Source organism: Sphaerodactylus townsendi, linkage group LG01 (assembly GCF_021028975.2).
Source record: "Sphaerodactylus townsendi isolate TG3544 linkage group LG01, MPM_Stown_v2.3, whole genome shotgun sequence".
Taxonomy (NCBI): Eukaryota; Metazoa; Chordata; class Lepidosauria; order Squamata; family Sphaerodactylidae; genus Sphaerodactylus; species Sphaerodactylus townsendi.
In genome coordinates, this window is record NC_059425.1 from 121,716,028 (window position 1) to 121,739,117 (window position 23,090).

The 23,090-nt window shown below is 41.3% G+C and overlaps 1 protein-coding gene across 3 annotated transcripts in view; it reads left to right on the forward strand.

Annotated features, from left to right (window-relative positions):
- The window catches only part of METTL24 (methyltransferase like 24), an 84,180-nt gene that overhangs the window by 24,958 nt on the left and 36,132 nt on the right, over positions 1 to 23,090 (forward strand). For all 3 annotated transcript variants that reach the window (XM_048492844.1, XM_048492835.1, XM_048492824.1), the window contains one exon: positions 16,417 to 16,515. Coding sequence is in view for 2 of the 3 variants with exons in the window: in XM_048492835.1 (XP_048348792.1) it covers positions 16,417 to 16,515 (99 nt within the window). In the remaining variant the exon portion in view is untranslated. The remainder of the gene's footprint in view (positions 1 to 16,416; positions 16,516 to 23,090) is intronic.

Sequence of the window (23,090 nt, forward strand, 5' to 3'; positions counted from 1 at the left end):
ATACATATCTCAGGCGTTCCAGGCGTTAAGTTTGATGCACATCTGAATAATTATTCAAATATATTCCGGGATAGGATGCTGACTATCCACACTGCATTACTTTCAGAAGAGTACATCTGAATACACGGTCATCTGCGCACGCTGGACCAATTAGTCAGGGCAAGGGTGGTCTATAAATCAAATTATAAATAAATAAAATCTACATTTGACTCAGGCGGGCATGCAAAACTTGCTTGTGTGATGTGGTATGCTCCAGCATCTCATTTAAACTGGTCTTTGATCATCATTATGCATTAAAAAATTAGCAAAGATACATACATCCCAGGCAGGTATCATGTATATGTGAGTGTATTAATGTAGCTTATCTCATCCTTCACACCTCCATGTACTTATGTATGTCCCCACCAAGAATTGATTCTTGCTGGCCGAGTGCCTCAAAGCAATCAGTGAAGATCAACTGCAGCTGGCTGTACCTGGCGCTACTACAGCTATTATCAACTCCTATCCAGGCCAGAGTTGCCTCCAACACAAATATGTTAACGGAAAGTGAGATAAGAGCCATAGTTCCTCACAAGCAATAGAACAAATAGATAAAAACAGTGCAGTCCTAATAAAAATCATCCAGGAAAGAAGAGAATACTTCAGAACTAATCCTCGTCTCAAAATACATCCATCAGGCATGGCTACCAGAAGCTCCCACAGATATAGCAGTTGAGAGCCCTATTTAAATGAGATGCTGGGTCAGTGCAGTGTTTCTTGCCTTCTAGTGTCATGGTCAAATCAGGGCTTAGACTGAGGCATTTAAGGCACCTTTATTAACTATAAAAGGGTTTCCTGTACTTCAAAATATGAATGATATTTTTAAAGTTAAACATAGATTTGCTTGGACTTACCAGAGATTTTTTTTTATTTACATCACCTTTCTCACTTGGACTCAAAGTGAGGTAATACAATGGGGTATTCAATAAACAATACAATAGGATTAGGATTGTAGAACCAGTCAGAAATTTAAAAAATAACTGAAACAAAGCATAAGCCTTAACATGCCACATTAAATGATACAAAAATTACATAGTATGCTCCTAGTTTCAGTAAGGCTCATTCCGCACACGCAAAATAATGCACTTTCAAGCTGCTTTCACAACTGTTTTTGCCATTCCGCACAGCTTCAAAGAGCCCTGAAAGCAGCTTGAAAGTGCATTATTTTGCGTGTGCGGAATGAGCCTTAGTTAAATAGAGTCACATAGACCCCAGTTCCTAATAACTTGTCTGAGTTGCTTTGTGAATCATTTAGTGCAGTGTAAATCTATTGCCTGTTTGGAAAAGCTCTCTTAAATAATTCAGATTTGCATAGTTGCGGAAACTGGGAGAGTGGGACCCTTCCTCAACTTTTCAGGCAGGCCGTTCCTCAAGGTGGGGGCCATGACGGAGAAGGCCTGTGTACAGGCAGTTGTTGATTTTGCCCATTTGTAGTTCAGCACCTGCAGAAAGCCTTGTCTCAAATGAGCAAAGCTGTCATGGTACTGCATACAGGAAAAAGGTGATCTTGCAGATACAAGGGTCAAAGGTCATGAAATACTTTTTTAATGTGATGGCTAATACTGGTAACTAATGGGCAGCCAGTAAAGTGACTGTAGAATGGGAGTGACATGCATGCTCTATATAGCTCTCGATAATAGCCAGACTGTGGCATTCTGCACCAGTTGGTGTTTCTGAATTAATTTTGCAGGGAAACCAATGTACAGTGCTTTTCAGTAGTCTAATCTCAATGTCACCGGAGCATGGATCTAGGTGCCCAGATCAGTCATATCAAGGTAGAAGGGCATCTTATGGGCTAGGCTGGGTTGGTAAAAAGTGCTTTTTGCTTATGCAGCAATAACATTGGGTCCAATGTAACCCCAGTGTATTTTTTCACATGAAAATTAGAAGAGGTGTATGTGGGTTTATTTTTTTTTGAAGGGGGAACAGGTGGCTGACTTGAAGCCTAATGTTGCTGCCTCTCCCATTTTACCTTCTTGCACTGTGCTGCTTGAAGCATTTTTCTTTCACCCAGACTCACTTGAAACTGAGCTGGAAGAAAAGTATTTGGAACAAAGGAGTGCAGGGAAACTACATGGGGAAGAAGGACACAGTTGATATCCTCTTCCCTGCCCATTCTGACAACCCGCCCCCCAACCCCAGCTTCATGTGAGTAAATACATGTGAATGCTCCTGTGATATCTAGTTTGGCCCTAAGGTAAAATAATAGGGATGTGCATTTTTTAAAAGAAGGTGTTTTGCTGGTTTGGGTATATTGAAGCTGGAAAAATTGGAATTCTTGATATCTCTGAATACTAATAATGCTTTGGTATTTGGATTAGGGTTTTATTTCGGAATAGGAATTTGTACCAATTTCTTTTGGTATTTTTTGGATTCAGGTTTAATAAACCTGATTTTTAAAAAAATCTGAAAAAAGTAGAATCCCTATACCACATGGGTTTATTTGACTTTTTTTAAATATGATTTTTTTCAGATCTTTAAAACCTTATGGGAAACATTTTGGGGGGTCTGGGGTGGCCTTTTAAAAATATAGAGCCACCAAATTTGCTGCACCTCCCCTTAGAATAACCCCCAAGTTTGGTAAAGATTGGGTCAGGTAGTCCAATATTATGGGTCCCCAGTGAGGGTTTTCCCATCCATTTCCTATTGTTTCCAAATGAGAAAAATGGAGTCCAATAAAATTTGAGCTCCTGACCTTCATCAAGATTGGTGATTCTCTTAAGGAGGGTCACCACAGCTACATTGCAAATTTGGTGTCTCTGTCTCAAAAAACTTTGTTCCCCCCGCCCCCCCCAGAACCCTACAAAGATTTTCCAATAGTTTCCTTATGCTGAGAAAATTTACTTTCCATGATCCTCAGCTTTGACTTAGCTCAGTTATATCAATGGGGGCCCTTGCAGGGCTGTTTGGGGTTGTTTTTCAAGATAGAGGCACCAAATTTGCAGCATAACTGCTGGTGACTCCCCCTACACAAACCCCTAAGTTTGGTGAAGATTGGACCAGGGGTCTAATTTTATGGACCTTTAAATGAAGAAAAATGCAGGCCCAATGAGAAAAATGCAGGCCAAATGGAGAAAAACATATCTTATAATTACATACTCTGAATATGCTGGCCACAGATGCAGGTGAAATGTTAGGATAAAAAACTATTGGACAATGGCCACACAGCCTTGGAGAACCCACAAAGCCCATCTTCCAGTTGTTTTCAGTGGAGGGGGTACTATTTTTCTCCAGGGCAAAAGCAAAGAGGCATGCCTGCAACAACCACAGATCAATGCCTTTCATGACAAGAGCCAACACAAGCCCAGCAGAACCAAAACAGCAGAACTACAGGCTGATGGGACATGCCTAATAGAAACAAAGACCAATCTAGAGAATCCCAGCAGAACAAAATCAAGCAGGGGCACTTTTGTAATGTCAACAGAACCAATGTATAACAGAGTAGCCTAGCAGAACCCAGACCCAATGTGACAGTGCAAGCCCACCAGAACCAAGGAATCCCAGCAGAGTTTTTTTTTTAAGAACCCAGGGCACAGGGGCACTTTTGCAAGCTCATCGGAACTGAGCGCAATCCAAAGAAGCCTGGATTCTCTCTGCAGTAGAAGCTGGAGGTGTGGTGATCACTTCTGCAAGCCCAAGAGGAAAAAAGTGGCAACGTACACCATACCCAGCAGAACCCAGTGCCACTATGGCAGCACGAGCTCAACAGAGCCAAAGTGAAACCACAGCAGAACAAATCCAAGTGCTGAGCAACACTGTAAAAATCAGAAACTGGACACAAGCAACTGTGACAAAGAAAAAAAAATCTTGAAACTCACAAATTTGAAATTGAAACAAGCAGCCTGGCAAGCATGTAGAACCCTGCTCTGACACAAAATGGCTGGAATCAATGGGCTTTTGTGGGTTTTCCAGGCTATATGGGCATGGTCTGGTAGTTTTGGGAGCATTTTTCAGATATATTGTTGGGTTGGGTGTATCCAAATTTCCTCCCTCATTTCCCCCTGCGTCTACTTCCTTCTGCATGCAAGCTTGTTTAAATATGCAGTTGGAAAGGAAGGCTCTGAGCTGATTTTGGGCCCAAGGCTTTTGTGGGTCAAATTCGAGTTTCACAATCAGATTTTGTGCTAACCCACTGATTTTTCATAGGGCTGTCATTCCCTATGTGGTAGTTTCCATATGTGACCAGGGTGCATCACTGCATGAAACTGAATACTGATAGTGAGGGTATTCAACGGTTTGATACAAAAGAGGCTTTGTGCTGTATATACATGCTGTCAAAGAAATGCTTTCTGAGATAAATGTCTTTGAAGTCTAAAAATAGAGCAAAAACATTTTGCAGGACTGGAGAAAACTGCAAGTCTTCCCTCTACAAGCTTTTCACTTAACTGAGTGGGAGGTTTACTCTTGGGCAATTACCTGCTGTTTCGAAGGAAGTAATCTTGCTTCCCACATACCCTGTGACATTCAGCCAACTGACTCACAAGCTCTTAGGAGCAGACTTTATAGCAATAAAAATGTCTTGTTTCTTCATAACCAGACAAAGTACAAAAATTATACTTCAATCCTAAACATGTTTGCCTCAAGAAGCTGCCTGTAAACTGTGCTTAGTGGACACCTCGGGCTAAGCACATTTTTAAGAAATTGCTATCATTTTAGCTTTATCTACGGTGGCTGGCAGTACGCATTTTCTATAATGCTGCCACTTTTCAGATCTGCAAAGACACTTAATGGATGCAGCAAATGTGAATTTATAACAATAATTGATGTTGTTTGAGGATGAAACAAGGCTATTCACTTATGCTTTGTACTTCTTTAAAATATTTTTTCCCCCTTCCTCAGAAGATTGTCAGCTTGGTTCAGTCATAGATATCAGGCAATAGAAAGGCACAATCTATACAAGGAAAATGAGGAAAAGAGCTCTAGATAATTAGAATCTCTTTACTTTTCTTTTTATAGCAGAAAAATGACCATAGAAATATAATACTTGAGATGGATATAGCACAGCAAGCACACAGAATGTTTTGAAGTGCATTATCAATACACTTGTATTCTGGATAGAGTATGTAATAAGAAAGAATGGTTTTTTCATACCATACTTTTTGCAAAAATAACATTGTTTCAGCCCAACTACAAATGAATGTTTCCATTGCCTATTGTAGAGGACAATGCAGTTCCTATTATGAGGTACAGGTCAGCTTTATGATTCCCAATCACTAATTAAAGGGACACTGTGGTCATGCTAGAATGTGTTTTAAACCATCTCCAAAAGGCCACTGTCTCCTGCTGTCTCAGGATGTGTGCCCTTTGTGACACATAATAGTGTTTGGGTGTGGTGCAGGAGAACAGGGAAAAGGGAAGATAGGGAGATGGAATTGAAAGTGAACTTTCTCTGGGCTTCAAAGGGCCATAGGAGCAGCCCTAGACAATTCATTCCAGCTTAATGCTTTCTTGGAACTCTAGAGTAGTAAATGTGGAAAAAAGGAGCATCTTTGTTATAAAATGCCGACACCAACAAAAATTCTGGTAAATAAGAGGTTCTCTGCAATTTTTTTAGTGGCAATAGCTTCATACTGTTGCTGTGATCCTTAAAACACTTTCTGGAGTAAACCTCATTGAATAAAATGTGACTGATGTTTGGGTAGATCTGGCTTCCTGTGTCTGGCTCATAATTTGAAAATGAGATATCCTATGTCTGTCTGTCTGACATTTTCAGTGTTTGTAGATGTTTGGGTTTACATAAATACATTTCACCAAACACGCCCCCAGATGCTGAGTTTATAGTGAACACACACAAGAGCTCTCCATCTCTCCATTCCATAAAGAAAGTTCTTTGTCCATATACCTCCAAAGAAGATGATGTCATGCCAGCATGCAGAGAATTGCAACTAATTTGGATTACATTTGATGGCTGTTTTTGATTAGTGCTGCTTAAAAACTAACAGCGCGATCCACAGGCCAAGGTGGCCAGGGATGGCACCACTATTGCACTGCCCCACTACCCCAGAGGGCTTTCCAGTGACACGAAGAGGAAGAAAATACAAGAAAACCTCCCTGCTGCTGGAAAGCCCTCCTTAGAGCTCAATGAACCAAAAGGGTGGCATAAGTCTGAGCCCTGGGCCATTGTGTGGTTGCCCAAAAACCTAGGGTGGAAGCCAACTAACGTTGGCTCCACCCCTTGGAATGCCTCCGGCATGTCTCCACTGCACTGACATGGCTGGCTGTGGTGTGGTGTGGAAGCCCTGACGTGGTGTGGTGTGGAAGCCCTGACAGCACCATATCTGGTTTTCCTGGAGGGCTGTGGTGGCCACCCACCATGTTTGCCCCTCTACCAGGGTAGTACTGGTGCGAGCCTGCACTGCCTCCAAAGTACAGTTTGGCCTCCCTCCATATGGATTGGGCTGTAAATGCCTCAGAGCAGACATTTAGTGATGAAGGATGATGGAATATTTCTGCCTTTCCTCCCAATAGAGACTCAAAGTAGCATACATCGTTCTCCTCATCAGCATTTTATCCTTTCAACAGCCATGTGAGGCAGGCCAGACTGTAAATGTGTGACTGGTCCAAGTTCACACAGCAAGTTTTCATGGCAAAGTGGAAATTTGAATTTGGGTCTCCTGGATTCTAGGATGCTGGAGCAACACTCTTATCACTATATAGAAAAAGAGTCATTGAACAGGCTGTAATAAGTCTTGTTGTTTTTCCTGGGAGTTCCTGAATCTTGTTAGCTGTGTTTCATTTCAGCTGTTGACTTCAGTGAGACTAAACACAAAATTGCAGGGGGAGATATTAGACATTTTACATAACCCAGTATTCTCTCTAGAACCAGGCTGTCCAAGGCTCAGATGATGAAGGATATTTCTTAGCAGTGTGTGAGGTGAGGGAGTCTAGGACCCAATATACCTCTGTGCCCTTGGGGAGAAAATAAATGTTTCTTCTTGCAAAAAGGTAGCAGAGTTAGGAGCAGCTGTTGTCTTTCAGGGGAAAATCTCATCGTAGCAATCCTTCAGACAAAAGGGGGAGTGGGGAGGAGAAGGAAACAATGCAACATTATGGAATGGAGCAAAAGGGGAAGTGGCAGCTCTGTTGTGGCGCTGGTAGACAGTAGACTTCTATACTCTGAGCAGTTAACCTGCTTCTCCGTGAAGACCTGCAAGGGAGTAAGGCCTTGGCAAGAAAAAGAATGCTTTGAAGCAAAGGATAAATGTTTTAGTAAGCCCATCCCTCCAACTGAGGCAATAATATAAGGGCTTGAGTTCTCGTTTCCTTATACCAAGGTCCCCAAGTCTCTGTCTGTTATGGAAACAGGGCCTTTGAATTCCTGATTATTATTTCAGTGTTGTATTTTTAGAAAGAGGACAAACAAGACCATATTAATTATTCAGCTTATTTAAGGGGCATATATGTTTAAAGGGAACATGGTCTCCTGAGGACCATCAATGCTGATTACTATCTTAAAAAATATTGGGGGGACTTTAAAAAATCCAACCTAATGAATATTAAACAGATCTGTAAAATAATATCGTTGTCATGTTATGGCTTTTGGCAAAAATAGTTTTTGATAGAGGAAGTCCTTTTTAATTCTATGGTTATTATAGTGGTGGTAAAGTGAAGACAGAAATAATAGAGGGGAATTGGATTACGGTACTCCAGATTCTTTGATATCTTAACAAGGGCATAACTGAAATTGCTTACATTATTTGAATTCATTTTTGGAAGTGTCAAAAAGAGGCTCACCTTATCCAACAGTGTGTTTTTGCTACGCCATGGGAACACATTCACATTGTTTTGATGCCACATGTGATGGACTGCAGAGAAATGTGTATTTTTAAAATGCAGTTTTGTCAAAATATAATATTGTTTACCTCCAGAGTGAGGCACAGAAATGCCTGGGGAGCTACCTGATTGACTGTGGCCTCCTGCATTCTGATTGGACAAGTAACTGCATGATGCAGAGAGAGAGAAGGTTAAACTCCTTGTCAGTACATTCGGTGAGGCTTTTGTTTTGAATCATTCATGCTGTTCAGAACTATCTGTCTTAACTGAGGGAAAACTAAACTCTAACAGGAGTAGATCAGCCAAAGAGTGTGACTGATTCTACTGGTTATCTGCCTGAGTTTTGTGTGAAAGCAATCATACTGGTGGGGTTAGGCTTATTGGAGAGCCAAGTTGAAGGCTATATAAACCAGGATAAGAACTATCTAAAGAGAGGAGAGTTCTAGTGTATCCGTGGGTTTGGGGTATAGGGATTTGCTCTAAGTTTACTTCAGAAGAGAGTTTGTTTTGTTTTTGAGAGTTTTACTTAACTGTGAGGGTACAGTAAAGAAGTACCAAGCCAGTGTTAGGACCCTGTGTATGAATAGCCATAAGCCAGAACATCTAATCAAAGGAACTGTACAAACACACCATCTATGAAACCAACATCTAAGCTGAACTGAACTAAATAATTTTAAATACTGTGCTAAAGAAACTGAAAACTATAAGTCTCTGTGCCAAGCTCTGTTGTGAATAGTGTATATATATTTATCCTACCTCCTGCCTGGTTTACCTCATCCTAATCCATCTCTAAGTTGTTATTCTCCCTTTACCATCTCCATTCTGTTAAATAAATCTGAGTTACTATTTAAGTTTCAATCTGCCTTAAGTATTTATTTTATTTGTGCCTTGTGAAGGGAGTGCCTGTGAAAAAGAGAAATAAAAGTCAACCGGAATCTTTTGCCTTCTGGGAATTTGAACTGTTACCTGAAATGATGGGGATCTCTCCCCTTTAGAGTGGGGAATAAGCAAGAGCAGACTGATGGCTTAGCAAAAGGTTGGGCAAGCTCAGGTTCTTTGTTGCCTATATATGCTAATATCAGCTTTTGCAAGAAATTCCACAGGAGAGCAAACAAAGTTTAACAGTTTAGGAACAATAGAGGCACACAAGTACACAATAACCAGAGCAGTAGAATACACAGTCCGAGGATATAAACAGCTTTGAGGGGATAGATTTGGAGTAGTGGAGGAATTGGGAGAATTCTTAGAGGTGATATTGTACTAGATCCTGAAGTGGCTTTGGGTCCATGAAGCAGAGTCCAGCTGCCTGCACTGAGCTCTAAAGAAGTGAGTAGAAAACAGGTGGCACGCAGCAGCAATGGAACCATTTGCAGGTTCAGAAGTACTGACCAGAACAGTGTGGCCAGACCTGTGGTCCAGATACACTAAACTCTGAGTGTTGGGCAAGGGCCTGTTTTATAGGGGAGATTGGACCCTCTAGTCATGCTAAAAAAGCTTAATCTTCCAGGACAAAGAGGAGTCCTGCTTTTCTGGGGAAAAACAAGAGACAAACTTCAGCCTTAATGGTTGGGTTGTTAATCTAATGGTTGAGGGATTCACTTGATGGGCCAAGCTTGAGAATGTTTAAAAAGGAGGAAGATAGCTGATGGAATTACAGCTGTAGAATAATGACACTGCAAATTAGGTTAGAGAAAGTTAGAGAAAGAAGTATTGGGATAATGCAACACTGGGCAGGAACACTTGAGATGAACGTATTAACAAGTCCTTTGTCTCTACAAGGGTGTGTGGTCCAGGGCTGAAGATGGGAATGCTCTCCAAGGCAAGGTCACTGTGCTCGCTTAATCCCTTCAGGAAGGGTGTGAGATGGGTAAATGTGGCAAATGTGGGTGAGGGCAAGTCCAGACAAGTTTGTACTCACTGTGTGTCCTGTGTGCAGAGAATGGGCTCCCATTTTGACACTGCACTGCAAGGCATCCCAAAGGTTGACAGAACAGGTAGAGGCACCACTGCCTGAAAACAGAGCTCCCTTCCCTTGGGTCGGTCTGGTAACAAAACAGGGCTGAGGAAACGTGCTTCTTGTCACCAAACACTACCATTTCTGAAGCAGCTCAGTCCCTGAAGAGGGAAAAAAAGGGAGGGGGGGAGTCTGACAACCCTGGTCAGTGAGATTTCACAGCCTGAAGAAATATAGAAGGTGGAGGGGTGCAAATCACACCATACTTCTCATTGCTATCTTTGTTCTTTAATCTTGCAGCCCTAATCCTCTCATGCCTACTTTTCAGGTATGCGATGACTCATGATTTTGCCAGTGGCATTATGATTCTGTCTGCTTATGATAATGTCATTGATGCCTGTAAACAAAAGTCACATGGGTTGCCATCATTAACTGGATTCAGTAGTGGACAAATGACTAAGAAAGAGCAGCCGCCGCCAAGAAAACAAAACGGTACCAGAGAGCACTGGAAATAGAACATACATTCAGCTTCTTCTTTGGTAGCCTGCTTGCCTGGGTTGAACGTGCCATACTTGAAATGAATATTGAAATTGGAGAACATTGATCAGGCCCGGTATTGAAATCTTGGCAGAGACTGCCTACAAGATATTATAAGATACTGCTTGTAATTTTAGCATAGGTAAAGCAAATGAAAAAAGAAGAAGCCCAAATGGTGTTCTGTTAAATGGAGAGACTATCCAGACATTTTTAGATGGTGAAAATTGTTTTATGAGTCACATTTAGGATAGATTTTGGTTGGCTGATAACACAAAAAATCTTGTACAAATTGTCTTCTCATATGAGCTGCATGAGATTGAAAGTTTCAGAAGACAGAATTCTAATGTTGTGGCTTATCACTGAGCCATTCTTCTGGGAGTCTCTGCATTGGACAATATTTGACATGAAAAATCGAACGGAGAACCCATAAAATATCTGCATTGATTCTGAGAAATTCTGCAAGGAGGTATGCTAGCAGACAATGGTAGTAATATTATTAAATTTTGGGTTTCAGTTACATATATCCTATGACAGCAATCCAGAATTAGTTAATCCATTGAATGGTTTAATCGCTTAGGCTTGTACTAAGTGGCAACAAAATCAGTGGCATCTAAGTACATCGCTGTATATGTATCATGTGTATACTCTAACAAAAAGTTTGAGAATCTCTATAGAGTTCAAAGAGAGCTGTGAATTCTTATTCAGTCACCCCAACCTAACTCCATGATAGTTGAGGTGGTCCCCTCCAGGAGTAGAGGAGCTTCTAGTCCTCCCCTCATTCAAAGAGGGGAGGAAGTTGGATCTCATGGGGCATAAAATCCTTAGATACACTTGAAATGAAAGTGGCTAACCACCGCCCAGAGCCCTTCGGGGATAGGGCTTTATAAAAGTCCAAAAAATAAATTAAATAAAATAAATAACCTAGTGGAAGTTATGTCCTGGTACCAAATACACCTATGGGACAGAATGAGTAGCATGATTGACTTCCTACCAGAGAAGTGTAGGCCTGTAGCGAAAGCCAGTCAGTAAGAGGGAGTTAAGCTAGGTAAACAAGTCAATGGGGCTTCTTATGTGGTTGATGCAATCACAAAAGTGATTGCCATTTCCATATCTTTCTGGCTCTATGCTTGGTTGAGAACATCTGGCATCCCAGAGGTTATTAGGAACCATATTGGGGACCCCGCCCCCACTTGAGGGGGTGAACTTGTTTAATGAGGGCATTGATCTTGCACAAGAGGAAGAAAATTAATGCTACAGCTAAGTCTGTGGGGCTAGCCCCTCTATCTCAGCAGCAACCCTATAGTTCTAGATATTTTCCTAGACAGTCCTTTTCCTCTTCCCCATTCAAACCTCAGTTTGTCCTCCTCTTACCAACCTCAGAGCAGATCAGGGTTTAACCCACCCCAACAAACCAAAAGAAAAAACAGGAAGGAGCAGATATACCTGAAAATATTCTCTTGTTAAAGAATAAATATATAGATTCCTTTCGTTGAAGACCTTTCCATTAATTTCTAAAAATAAAAAAATCAATGCTGCTTTGGATGTGCTGCAATTTTTTTCCTTTGTTTGCTGCCACAAATATATTTCAAAATAAATGGAATGCAACTGTCTGATGTGTCCTTGGTTTATGTCCGGGAAAACATTGGCAGGGCTCATTTTGATCTCTTGTCTTCTGATTTTCACCCCTCCAGTCTTCACAAAGGTTTGATTGATTTGGAAAGTCTCCGTGCTTCTCCCTCCAAATGGACTCACATAATTCAACAGCTCCATTTAGAAATAAGGTAGCAGTAATAGATGGAGCAAGCTGATACTTTAGCTCAGTTTTGAAGGGCGTTCAAGTTCATTAATTGACCAGTAATGGAAAGTGAATTGAATCCAAAAGAGCAATTCACGTGTTGGAAAATATAAGTCTGCTTTCTGGCTGTGAATGAAAAACTTTTCAAAATGTTCTTTTCATCATCACAGTTGAAGTTTTTCTTATATAGCTCAATGAACGAAGTTTCATACAGATTTCATAGCTCTTAGCCTGACTTTGTTTTAGCTTCAAAAATATGACTCATGTGTGCCCACTCATAGCAACGGAACATGTCTGACCCCGATTTCTGTTTGTTTCTGAACTTTTACCTCTGCCCTTTCTCTAAGCCCACCATCTATCTTTGCAACCCTTCCTTTTCTTGGGAATGTTTTGCTGAAATGTTCACTAGAGTTTTTCTATATGGGAAAATCTGCACGACATTTGCCGGTAGCAAACCTAAGTATGATTCTGCCATAAAGTTAACTTTTGCTTTTGTTTCATTCAGTGCTGCATAATCTCAAATAAAACATTTCCTTTGACCTTTTTATCCCAGGTTCTGAGATTTTATTACAGAAGAAAAGCAATGTCCATATCAGGCCTCCAAATGGCCTTGTTTGAGAATTGTTTTTTTTTGTTCCCGCCTAACGTGGCCCACATCATGTCTTTTGGGAAAGTTTCTTCTTCTACGTTATGTAGTAGGTAGTCAGCTGCTTTTCTTGACTTGTTCTTCAAGTCAGCGTGGTGTAGTGGTTGAGAGCAGGTGGACTCTAATCTTGAGATCTGGGTTTGATTTCTCACTCTTCCACATGAGTGGTGGAACCTTATCTGGTGAACCAGATTTGTTTCCCCACTCCTCCATTCCTGCTGGGTGACCTTGAGCTAGTGTCAGGCTGCGCTATTCTCAGCCTGGCATCTTACACGTCCGCATCAGGGCCACAGCTGGCCGAGCCATTATCATCTCTCAAGGCTAAGGAGGTATCCCTCGCTTGCAATGTAACTAGTCAATAGAATAGACCATCCTCTCTTATCTGCCATCCTCTGAAGGAGGCAACCACCTGTCCCAAAACAATGCTTCTGTTCACACTGTTCTTTATTATGCTGATATTTTGGGAATGCAAGGGTGGGAGGACTATGGGTTGAGCTATGTTGTAACTTACAGGTATATACTGGGGTCAGAGAGCCAAACTTCAGTTTTGGCTGTCTGAACCTCGGGATGACACAGTTCCAATAAAGCTCTTGAAATGTTCCTGAGTCTTTGTTGACTGGAATATCAAACACTAACAGCTAGTTCAGAACTCTCTGAGCCCCACCTACCTCACAAGGTGCCTGTTGTGGGGAGAGGAAGGGAAGGAGTTTATAAGCCTTTTTGAGTCTCCTTTTGGGACAGAAAGGGGGGGTATAAATCCAAACTCTTCTTCGTGTCTCATAATTGTGCATTGGCAGTAATTTCGCCTTTCCTGAGCAACAGAGTGGACAAGTGGTTTGTGGCTCACTATTTTATCTTAATTCCACAGTGCTCCTACTGTTTCAGTCCTCCTCCATTTATAGAGATATATAGAGTGATATACTGATTTTGGTGAAAGACACCTTCACCTAGTTCTCAGATTCAGCATCAGTGTATTGTCTAAAGCAGGGGTCTGCAACCTGTGGCTCTCCAGATGTTCATGGACTACAAATCCCATCAGCCCCTGCCAGCATGGCTTTCCTCTCTCTATATTGGAATAACCAAATATTGCATGTACAACTTGTGCAAGCACAAAAATGCTTCAGTTTCAGGGTATACTATGTTTAATGTAGTGCCGGAGGCTTGCGTGAGGTTCCCCCTCCACCCCACCTTTTTCTCATTATGTAAGGATCCTAGTGCATGCAGAAAGCTTCCAGTGATCTGAGCCAATTAATTCAATTACAACATCTTCACCAGTTTCTCTGATGTAGAGCTTTGTGGAACTCAAAGGCAATGATGTGCCAGGCTTCTATTGTATTTACTTTTTTTCAGCATGTCTTTTAATGTTGTACAGAATGTTACACAGATGAGAGGAAGAGAGATTTCCTATCTTAAATGTCATGTTTCTTTTCCCCCTGCCCCTACTTTCTAACAAAAGAATTTTAAGACTTTTCCTATAGCATTCCAACATGAAAGGGTATGAATCTTTATATATATAATTCACAAACTACAATGTAGAAATAATAAAAGACTAGAAACTGAGAACAAAATACAGTTTAATCTCAGTTTTAAATTTTCTATGATAACATAAATTGATAATCTAATATTCAAGATTAGCACTATTTCCCTCCAGTCAGAAAGGAATGAATTATTGTACAAGCTGAAATTATTTTGAATATTCTAGTAATGAAGGAATTATTTGGTTTTAGAGTTGCCAACATGGAGATCTCCTGAAATTGCAACTGATCTCCAGGCTGCTAAGATTAGTTTCTTTAGAGAAAATGGCTGTGGTGGAGTGTGGTCTCTGAGAACGTATGGGAAGAAATTACGACGAATAAACCAACACTTAAAAGGTTTTGAGTAAAACCACACAAATAATACTGCAGAAATTGTGTAGACAAGGCACACAGAATAGGTCTCCCTTCCCAAACCCCATCCTCTCCAGACTCCATCCTCAAATCCCTAGGAATATCCTGACTTGTTGGCAACTGTACTAGTTTTGAGAGAACATGTTTAATGTATATTTTGGGAGGTGGGAAACTGGCTATTTACACGTTGAACATGACTTGCAAAGCAGACGACACAAAGGAAAGAGACTTCTGGGGGAAAATGTGGTTCCTTTGGTAGTTCCTCACCTTATGATCTTTCCTTCAGTCCTCCTCTATGTGAGAAAAATTGTTTGCTAAACTGTCAGGATCTTGAGATGACGGACTTCACACAGATCACAAGAGCATGAACTGAGACTAACTTTCCCCAGAGATGAAAATGACAGCAGTTAGTGCTTTGGGCAACAATACTGCCTCTTTCAGGACACCTCAGAATGATCTTCCGAATAATATTTTCTCTGCACATGCAGAATATTTTATTTTATAAATTTTGACTGGCAAAAAGTTTTATATCTGTTAGTATGTGTAACCCAATTTAATTCCAAGATGTATATTAGTCTCAATTGAAACTAAAAGTTCACTAATTGACAGTGTGATCTCACATTGTGACACTAAACACTTACAAAAATTACAGTAAACCATTTTCCAACTTGTCTTTTTTTAATTTTATAAGAAATAACATACAGAACAGTAAATCAAATATAGAAAACAATGATTGACATATAAAGGTTCAGGCCTGTTGTGCTCAAACAGGCTAGCTAGCCGCTAGCAGAATCTCAGACCCTTTTTGGCTTTTGTCTAGCTGGGTCCCTTATAGGCTTTGCAGCTTTACTTTGCCTTTGTTGAGCCATCTGTTCTTCTCTTCAGGGGTTCCAGTGTAGCCCTGGAATATCAATATATATTTCATAACAAACTTGGAGTCCTTCTGAGGTGAACTACTTACAGCTTCAGGTTCTCCAACAAATCTGGTAGAATTCATGTAACATCAGTTGCAACATTCATAGCAGAAATGCAAAATACAAACTAATAGCAAACCAATATAAACACAATCCCTCCTTTCAGCAATCAAATACCAATATTCTCATACCTGGAACATCAATATATAGTTCATAACAAACTTGAAATCCTTCTGAGGTGAACTACCTACAACTTCAGGCTCTCCAACAAATCTGGGAGAATTGCACCTTTTCTTCCTTATGTGGGAATATCTTTAGCTCTCCTAGTAGACTCTGGTTTACATATGCACTTTTTCATTTATCATGAGCTCTGTGATTACTGCAATACATGTTGTATTGGTGGAAGACTATATGGGCAGCTAAATTTTGTTCAGAAAACCCATGCTGAAAGCTTCAATTTTCAGGATCAGGTGTACACAGTCCTTTGTGCTGACATACCCAGTTTAGAGATGTATAGACTTGTCTGTTCAGTACATTTTTACTCTGTCCTTGGCATATCTGGTTCTCCCTTTCCCATTTTATCCTTACATTCCTGTAAGGTAGTTAAGGCAGAGAAAGTGTGACTGGTAGAAGGTTCCCAAGCAAATTTAATGGCAGAACGGGAATTTGAAATTGGGTCTGCTGGGTTAGCCAGAATAGGTCAGGGACAAGAATAGAGCAGGAAATTTGTCATGTGACCTTTACTTACATTTTATGGCACACAGTAGTGGAATTCAATGCTTCATATATTAGAAATACCTGTTATATTTTTCAAAAATTGCAAATAGCTTTATTCTTGCTTGTACTTGTTGGTTTTTCTTTTGTTATTCCAGACTATACGATGGCATGTAGACTTGCAGCCATGGGCAAGTCCAGTACCTTCCTTGAGTAATGAAGCCCTGAGGCTCTTGAACTATATCAGCACCACCCAGGTGAGTTTTTATATTTCTCTTGTAGGAAATCATAAAGTATTGGTTAGTCCTCGGGAGGGAAATTGGTTTTGTAAATGTACTACAAGTGATCATGATATATACTTTTTTTGGTGATTTTTGGTGATTTCTGGTGATTTTGTCCAAATTCAGAGTAAAATACTGATTCCGATCAAAACAGAAACTCTAAAGAGATGCTCCTGGACAAGGAATTGGTCACAACTTCCATAACTACCATGGAAACCGTAGGATTTCTGATGAACCCTGCAGAAGACAGGTTCAGTAGGCTCAACCCTGTGCTCCCCATTGCCGAACTAGGCGGAGTCTTAGCTATGTGGCAACCAGAGCGGCTGTGCTGGAGGACCCCAGACTGCCCAATTGCTATGTTGCTGCTGGCTTCTCTGTCATCTCTTGTGTTGCAGTGTGTGGTGGTGACTTCAGGGTAGTGATTGAGGTAATTATTTATGTATTTATTTAAAACATTTATTATCCACCATTCTATCTTGTGGAACTCAAGGTGGTTTACTCCCTAAATAAATAACTATCCCCATATAAACTGGAAAAATGCATGTTCAGGTCATAGTAAGGAGAGAGCATTCCTGGATATGCTAAATGACTGTGGCTTAGAGCAGATGGTTGTGGAACCAACCAGGGGAGAGGTGATCCTAGATCTAATTCTATGTGGGACCCAGGACCTGGTGCAGGAAGTCAGTGTTGTTGAGCCGATAGGGAACAGCGACCACAATGCTGTCAGATTCAGTATCTCAGCATGCGAACAAGTGGCAACTACTAATGTAGTTACATTCGCCTTCAGAAAGGGAAATTTCTCAAAGATGAGGGGGATAGTGCAAGGGAAGCTGAAAGGGAAAATCAAGAGAGTCAAAACTGTCCAGGATGCTTGGAGGTTATTTAAAAACACAGTAATAAAAGTTCAGCTGGAATGTGTTCCACAGGTTAGAAAAGGCAGCACCCAGTCCAAAAGAAAGCCACCATGGTTAACAAGAGAGGTTGAGGAAATTATCAGAACAAAGAAAATGTCTTTTAGAAAATGGAAGTCCAGTTTGACTGATGAAGAATATGAGAGGGAACACAAATGGTGGCAAAAGAGAAGCAAGTTAGCTGTAAGGGAGGCAAAAAAGGATTATGAGGAACGCATGGCTGCGAACATCAAGACCAGCAACAAACAGTTCTTCAAGGACATCAAAAGCAGGAAGCCAGCAAGGGAAGCGGTAGGCCCATTAGATGACAAAGGAACAAAGGGTGTGCTAAAAGATGGCAGGGAGATTGCAGAGAAGCTGAATGAATTCTTTGCATCTGTCTTCACCCAAGAGGAGGTGAGGAACATTCCTGCACCTGAACCAAGCTTCTTAGGAGGCTTAATCCGAGGAACTAGCGAAGATAGTGGTAGACAAGGAAGAAGTTCTGGCAGCCATTGATAAACTAAATGTTACCAAATCCCCTGGCCCAGATTGCATTCACCCAAGAGTTCTTAAAGAGCCCAAGCATGAAATTGCTGATCTTCTCACTTTAATATGCAACTTATCCCTGAAATCAGGCTCCATCCCTTAAGACTGGAAGATGGCCAATGTCACACCAATCTTTAAGGAAGGATCTAGGGGGGACCCGGGAAATTACAGGCCAGTCAGTTTGACATCTGTTCCTGGTAAATTAGTAGAATCTATCATTAAAGATAAAATTATAAAACATGTAGAAAAGCAAGACCTGCTGAGAAAGAGTCAGCATGGCTTTTGCAGAGGCAAATCCTGTCTTACAAACTTACTAGAGTTCTTTGAGGGTGTAAACAGGCATGTGGACAGGGGTGAACCGGTGGACATTGTCTACTTGGATTTCCAAAAGGCTTTTGACAAAATTCCTCACCAGAGACTGTTGAGAAAACTCAGCAATGAAGGAATAAGAGGGGAAGTCCTCCTATGGATTAAAAACTGGTTGAGAAACAGGAAACAACGAGTGGGTGTAAATGGGAAGTTCTCACAATGGAGAGATGTCGGGAGTGGTGTCCCCCAAGGATCCGTTTTGGGACCAGTGCTGTTTAACCTATTCATAAATGACCTGGAAGTAGGGGTGGGTAGCGTGGTGGCCAAGTTTGCAGATGATACCAAATTATGTAGGGTGGTGAGAACCACAAAGGATTGCAAAGAGCTCCAAGCGGACCTTGATAAATTAGGTGAGTGGGCTCAGAAATGGCAAATGCAGTTCAATGTAGCAAAATGCAAAGTGATGCACATAGGGGCAAAAAATCCAAACTTCACATACACGCTACAGGGGTCAGTGCTATCAGTCACAGACCAGGAAAGGGATTTAGGCGTCTTAGTTGATAGTTCCATGGGAATGTCAACTCAATGCATGGCAGCTGTAAAAAAGGCATACTCTATGCTGGGGATAATTAGGAAAGGAATTGAGAATAAAACTGCAATGTCATGCCCTTATATAAAGCAGTGGTGCGACCGCACTTGGAGTACTGTGTCCAGTTCTGGTCGCCGTATCTCAAAAAGGATATTGAGGAGATAGAAAAAGTGCAGAGAAGGGCAACAAGGATGATTGAGGGACTGGAGCACCTTCCCTATGAGGAGAGGCTGCAGCGTTTGGGACTCTTTAGTTTGGAGAGGAGGCGGCTGAGGGGGGATATGATTGAAGTCTACAAAATTATGCATGGGGTAGAAAATGTTGACAGAGAGAAATTTTTCTCTCTTTCTCACAATACTAGAACCAGGGGGCATTCATTGAAAATGCTGGGGGAAGAATTAGGACTAATAAAAGGAAACACTTCTTCACGCAACGTGTGATTGGTGTTTGGAATATGCTGCCACAGGAGGTGGTGATGGCCACTAACCTGGATAGCTTTAAAAGGGGCTTGGACAGATTTATGGAGGAGAAGTCGATTTATGGCTACCAATCTTGATCCTCCTTGATCTGAGATTGCAAATGCCTTAACAGACCAGGTGATCGGGAGCAACAGCCGCAGAAGGCCATTGCGTTCACATCCTACATGTGAGCTCCCAAAGGCACCTGGTGGGCCACTGCGAGTAGCAGAGAGCTGGACTAGATGGACTTTGGTCTGATCCAGCTGGCTTGTTCTTATGTTCTTAAATAAAACAACAGTGATAAAAACACATAAAGGACCACAATTTAAAATCTCTAATCAGGGCTGCCATTAAAACAGAAATCCAAGGTCAGTCAAATGCAATCCCAAACAGTCTTAAACTTCCTTCTAAAGACTGAAATTGAGGGCGCCAGGCACACTTGTATTGGTTGTTCCATAATTGTGGAACTACCTCTGAAAAGACCCTCTTGTGTACTCACCCAATGAGCTTCTTTGGTCAATGAGACAGTCAAGAGGGCTGCAGGTCCCTCCTGGTTAAGATCTTTTTGGATCATGAGCAAGACTCAAATTAGGGAATTCAAATTAGGGAGGCATTTAAAATCATAAGATATTCCAAGAGCACTCCAGAAGATTTCTGAGAAAGCGTATATGAAACAAGACTGCTTCTGGATAGCTTGTAAAACTTTTGGCGTTCTCGACCTTGAGTTTCTGCTGACAATAAGTTTTAAGTCTTCATTGATTATAACTCTTTGTATGCAAGATTTTTTTGAACTTCACTTCGTGCAGAATGTTGTTCTTGTGGCTTTATCCTTGGTGGATTGACTGTAATTGTGGTTACCTGGATAAAAGTTTTAAATAAATATATAGAAACTATTATAGACTTTTATAACTGTAACCATCAATAATGTTGTTAGCAATAGAGTCTGATAATAGCATCCATGTTTTTTGGAGCCCTACAGTGATGGTGTCTGTGCCTGAGACACAGTGGGGTTTCCTGGGTTGCCAGCCTTGTGTATTTTGGGCAAGAGGTGGTCAAGATTCTGGTGGTGTGTCCATATAGATCTGTTTGTGTATGTGTGTGGTTTCAGGTATTCTAAGCAAAAGCCATGCCATATTGTAATTCATAGAATGAAAATTAGAAACCCTAATTTTTGTTTATAGCTTCATAAACATCTAGGAGGAGAACAAGCAAAGCCGGCTTTTGTTTCAATTTCCATGTTGTGGGAATTAACTGAAGAATGAGAAACAGCCTTAGCAGCATTCAGCTGCTCTGTTGCTGATCCTCTCGAAATAATGCTGTCTTAAAGCTTAATCTTCACTAATAATGTTTGTTTGGTTTGCTCATTAGAAAGGATTAGGAAGTGCCTGCATTAGCTAAGGATTATTTGATTTTAATTTTAGCTTCCCTATTCAGCTGTTCCTTGCCATGTGTGTTGCACTCCTGTAGTTTTTGCTTCTCCTGAAATGCCTGCTTGGGAATCTCTGTGAGGTGGTGTGTCTGGTTTAAATCAAACTATTACACTATTGACATTTGGTAACTGGGTAAAGAACTCTGTTTAAGAGAGAACTTGAGAACCTCAGATTCTTTCCTTCTAAGTTTCCTGAGTTTATCTGTGGAGGGAAGACAGGAGAGAGGAAAAGTCACTTGCTTTTCCAGATGTTTGGGTGAGGCCTCACTATTTGGCTGTTGCCCCTCGTCAAATAATGTTTGACAGCTTTTGAAACAATACAAAACAAAAACAACCAACAACAATAACAAAAATGTTTACCAGAGGTGAGTGTATAAATCACAGGCAACTGTCATACTTTCAAGCATTATTCAGTTTCATGCAAAAGCTATGGTCTGTCTCCTCTTAAATATGTAAGGGAAATGCCCTGTGAAAGAAGCCAGCTGGAAAGGGCTTTGCAGGGCTTTTTGTTGCCATGGGTGACTATTGAGAATATGCAGCCTGAATGCAGTGAGGTGCCAAACAGTAGGGGTTTTTGTCTTCAAGTCATTACTTGATTTATGGCGAGATTGGTCGTTCAGTATTTTGCCTGGCCATTGCTCGTCAGTCACACCCCTGATGTTCTCACTGGCATTCTCGCCTAGGACATAGTACCCTTGTCCCCCCGCATCATTGGAGGTCACGCGGGGCCAAACATCCCTCCTACACACACGGCGGGATTGAGCAAGCCCTAGAAAGCAGTAAGACTGAAGCAGCCACTGCTCCCAGTGCTCGTCGCATTCCATTCTTAAATGCACCGATGTCCAGGTGGGGAGAAGTCCCACTGGTCTCCCAGGAGCAGGATCGGTGCCTCCCTCCTGCAATCCAGCATGCCTTATCGCCTTTAAATTAAGTGTGTAGATTAATTGCAGCCTTTCCTAAAAGCAGTGCACAGAAAAGGCAAGCTGAGCAGAGTAGAGCCAAGAAGCAGCAGCAGAACCGAACATAATGCTGACGTGCTTGTTTGGTAAACTCTTCTCAGATGGTAAAGTACTCGGAGAGATCAAGCATGCTTAAAAGTTAATTCCCTGCACTGGCTGCCTTCAGGCTGGCAGCCCAATTACAGGCTGGTGGAGACGTAAATTAGGGAAAGTGGTGGGAGGTTTCGCCTATAGGCTTTGCTGGGGTGAGAGAAGATTTGTGAGATGATGTGCTGATGCTGCTCGCGAAACCCTTCAGATGTTAATGTGAGAGATTTTACATGCTTTGGTGCTAATTCCACTTGCACTGGCTTGGAGCTGTTTCAGGTTGTGCTGGTGTGGAGGACACAATTAGGGAAAGTGGTGGAGGAGCCATGTATGTTTTGCTGGGGCAGGAGGTGATTGGTGAGATGGATGCTTTCGATAAGTTGCCTTGGTAAACCTTCACAGATGGGGTGACTTCAGAGAGATTTACATGCTTAAAAGTTAATACCCACTTGCACTGGCTTGGAGCTCTTTCTGAGGCTAACAACCTACCTCATAGGGTTGGTGTGAGGACACAATTAGGAAAGAGAGTTGGTGGGGAGAAAGCCATGTATGTTTTGCTGGTGGTCGGAGATGTTTTGTGAGCTGGTGCAAAAAATCATTGTTTGGTCGTTGTGGGGGGACCAAACTCAGATTTTGTCTCCGGGCTCCAGTTTGCCTAGATTCGCCCCTGGTGTTCCTTGAAGGTCACCCAACCAAATACTTGCCAGTGTTGAGGCTGAGAGTATGTGTTTGGCTCAAGGTCACCCAGCAAGTTTCTACAGCAGATTGCGGATTTAACCTGGGTTTCCAAGATCCTTGTCCGGCACCTTAACAACTACACCACAATCTCTCTCTTAAATATAGACAATGTTTATTCAGATTGCAGAATTTGGCTTTTCTCGATAGGGAAATAGAAGTACCATGATGCAGAACTTAAGCTCTGAATCCCAGAGAACAAGCAAAATTGCCTGAAGCCAGATGAAATATCAGGTTGATTCTTCCACTTGTTTCTATGGGTTTCACCCTGTCAAAGAACAAAATAATGTGGAATTCTCATCCCAAGTGTAATTTTTTCATCTGTGCCTTTCTAGGTAGTAATTAATGTTATAGTTTGGGTTCTTCTATGGTAAACAGTCCTGTTGTGAATTCTAGAAGAGATTACTGCATGCATTTTTTACTTCATTTAGAACAAGTTTCTATTTAGTGTGGGTTTAGTTGCTATTTTGTTTGGTGGAATTTATTTAAGTACCATATATACTCATGTATAAGCCGGCTTTTTCAGCACATTTTTAATGCTGAAAA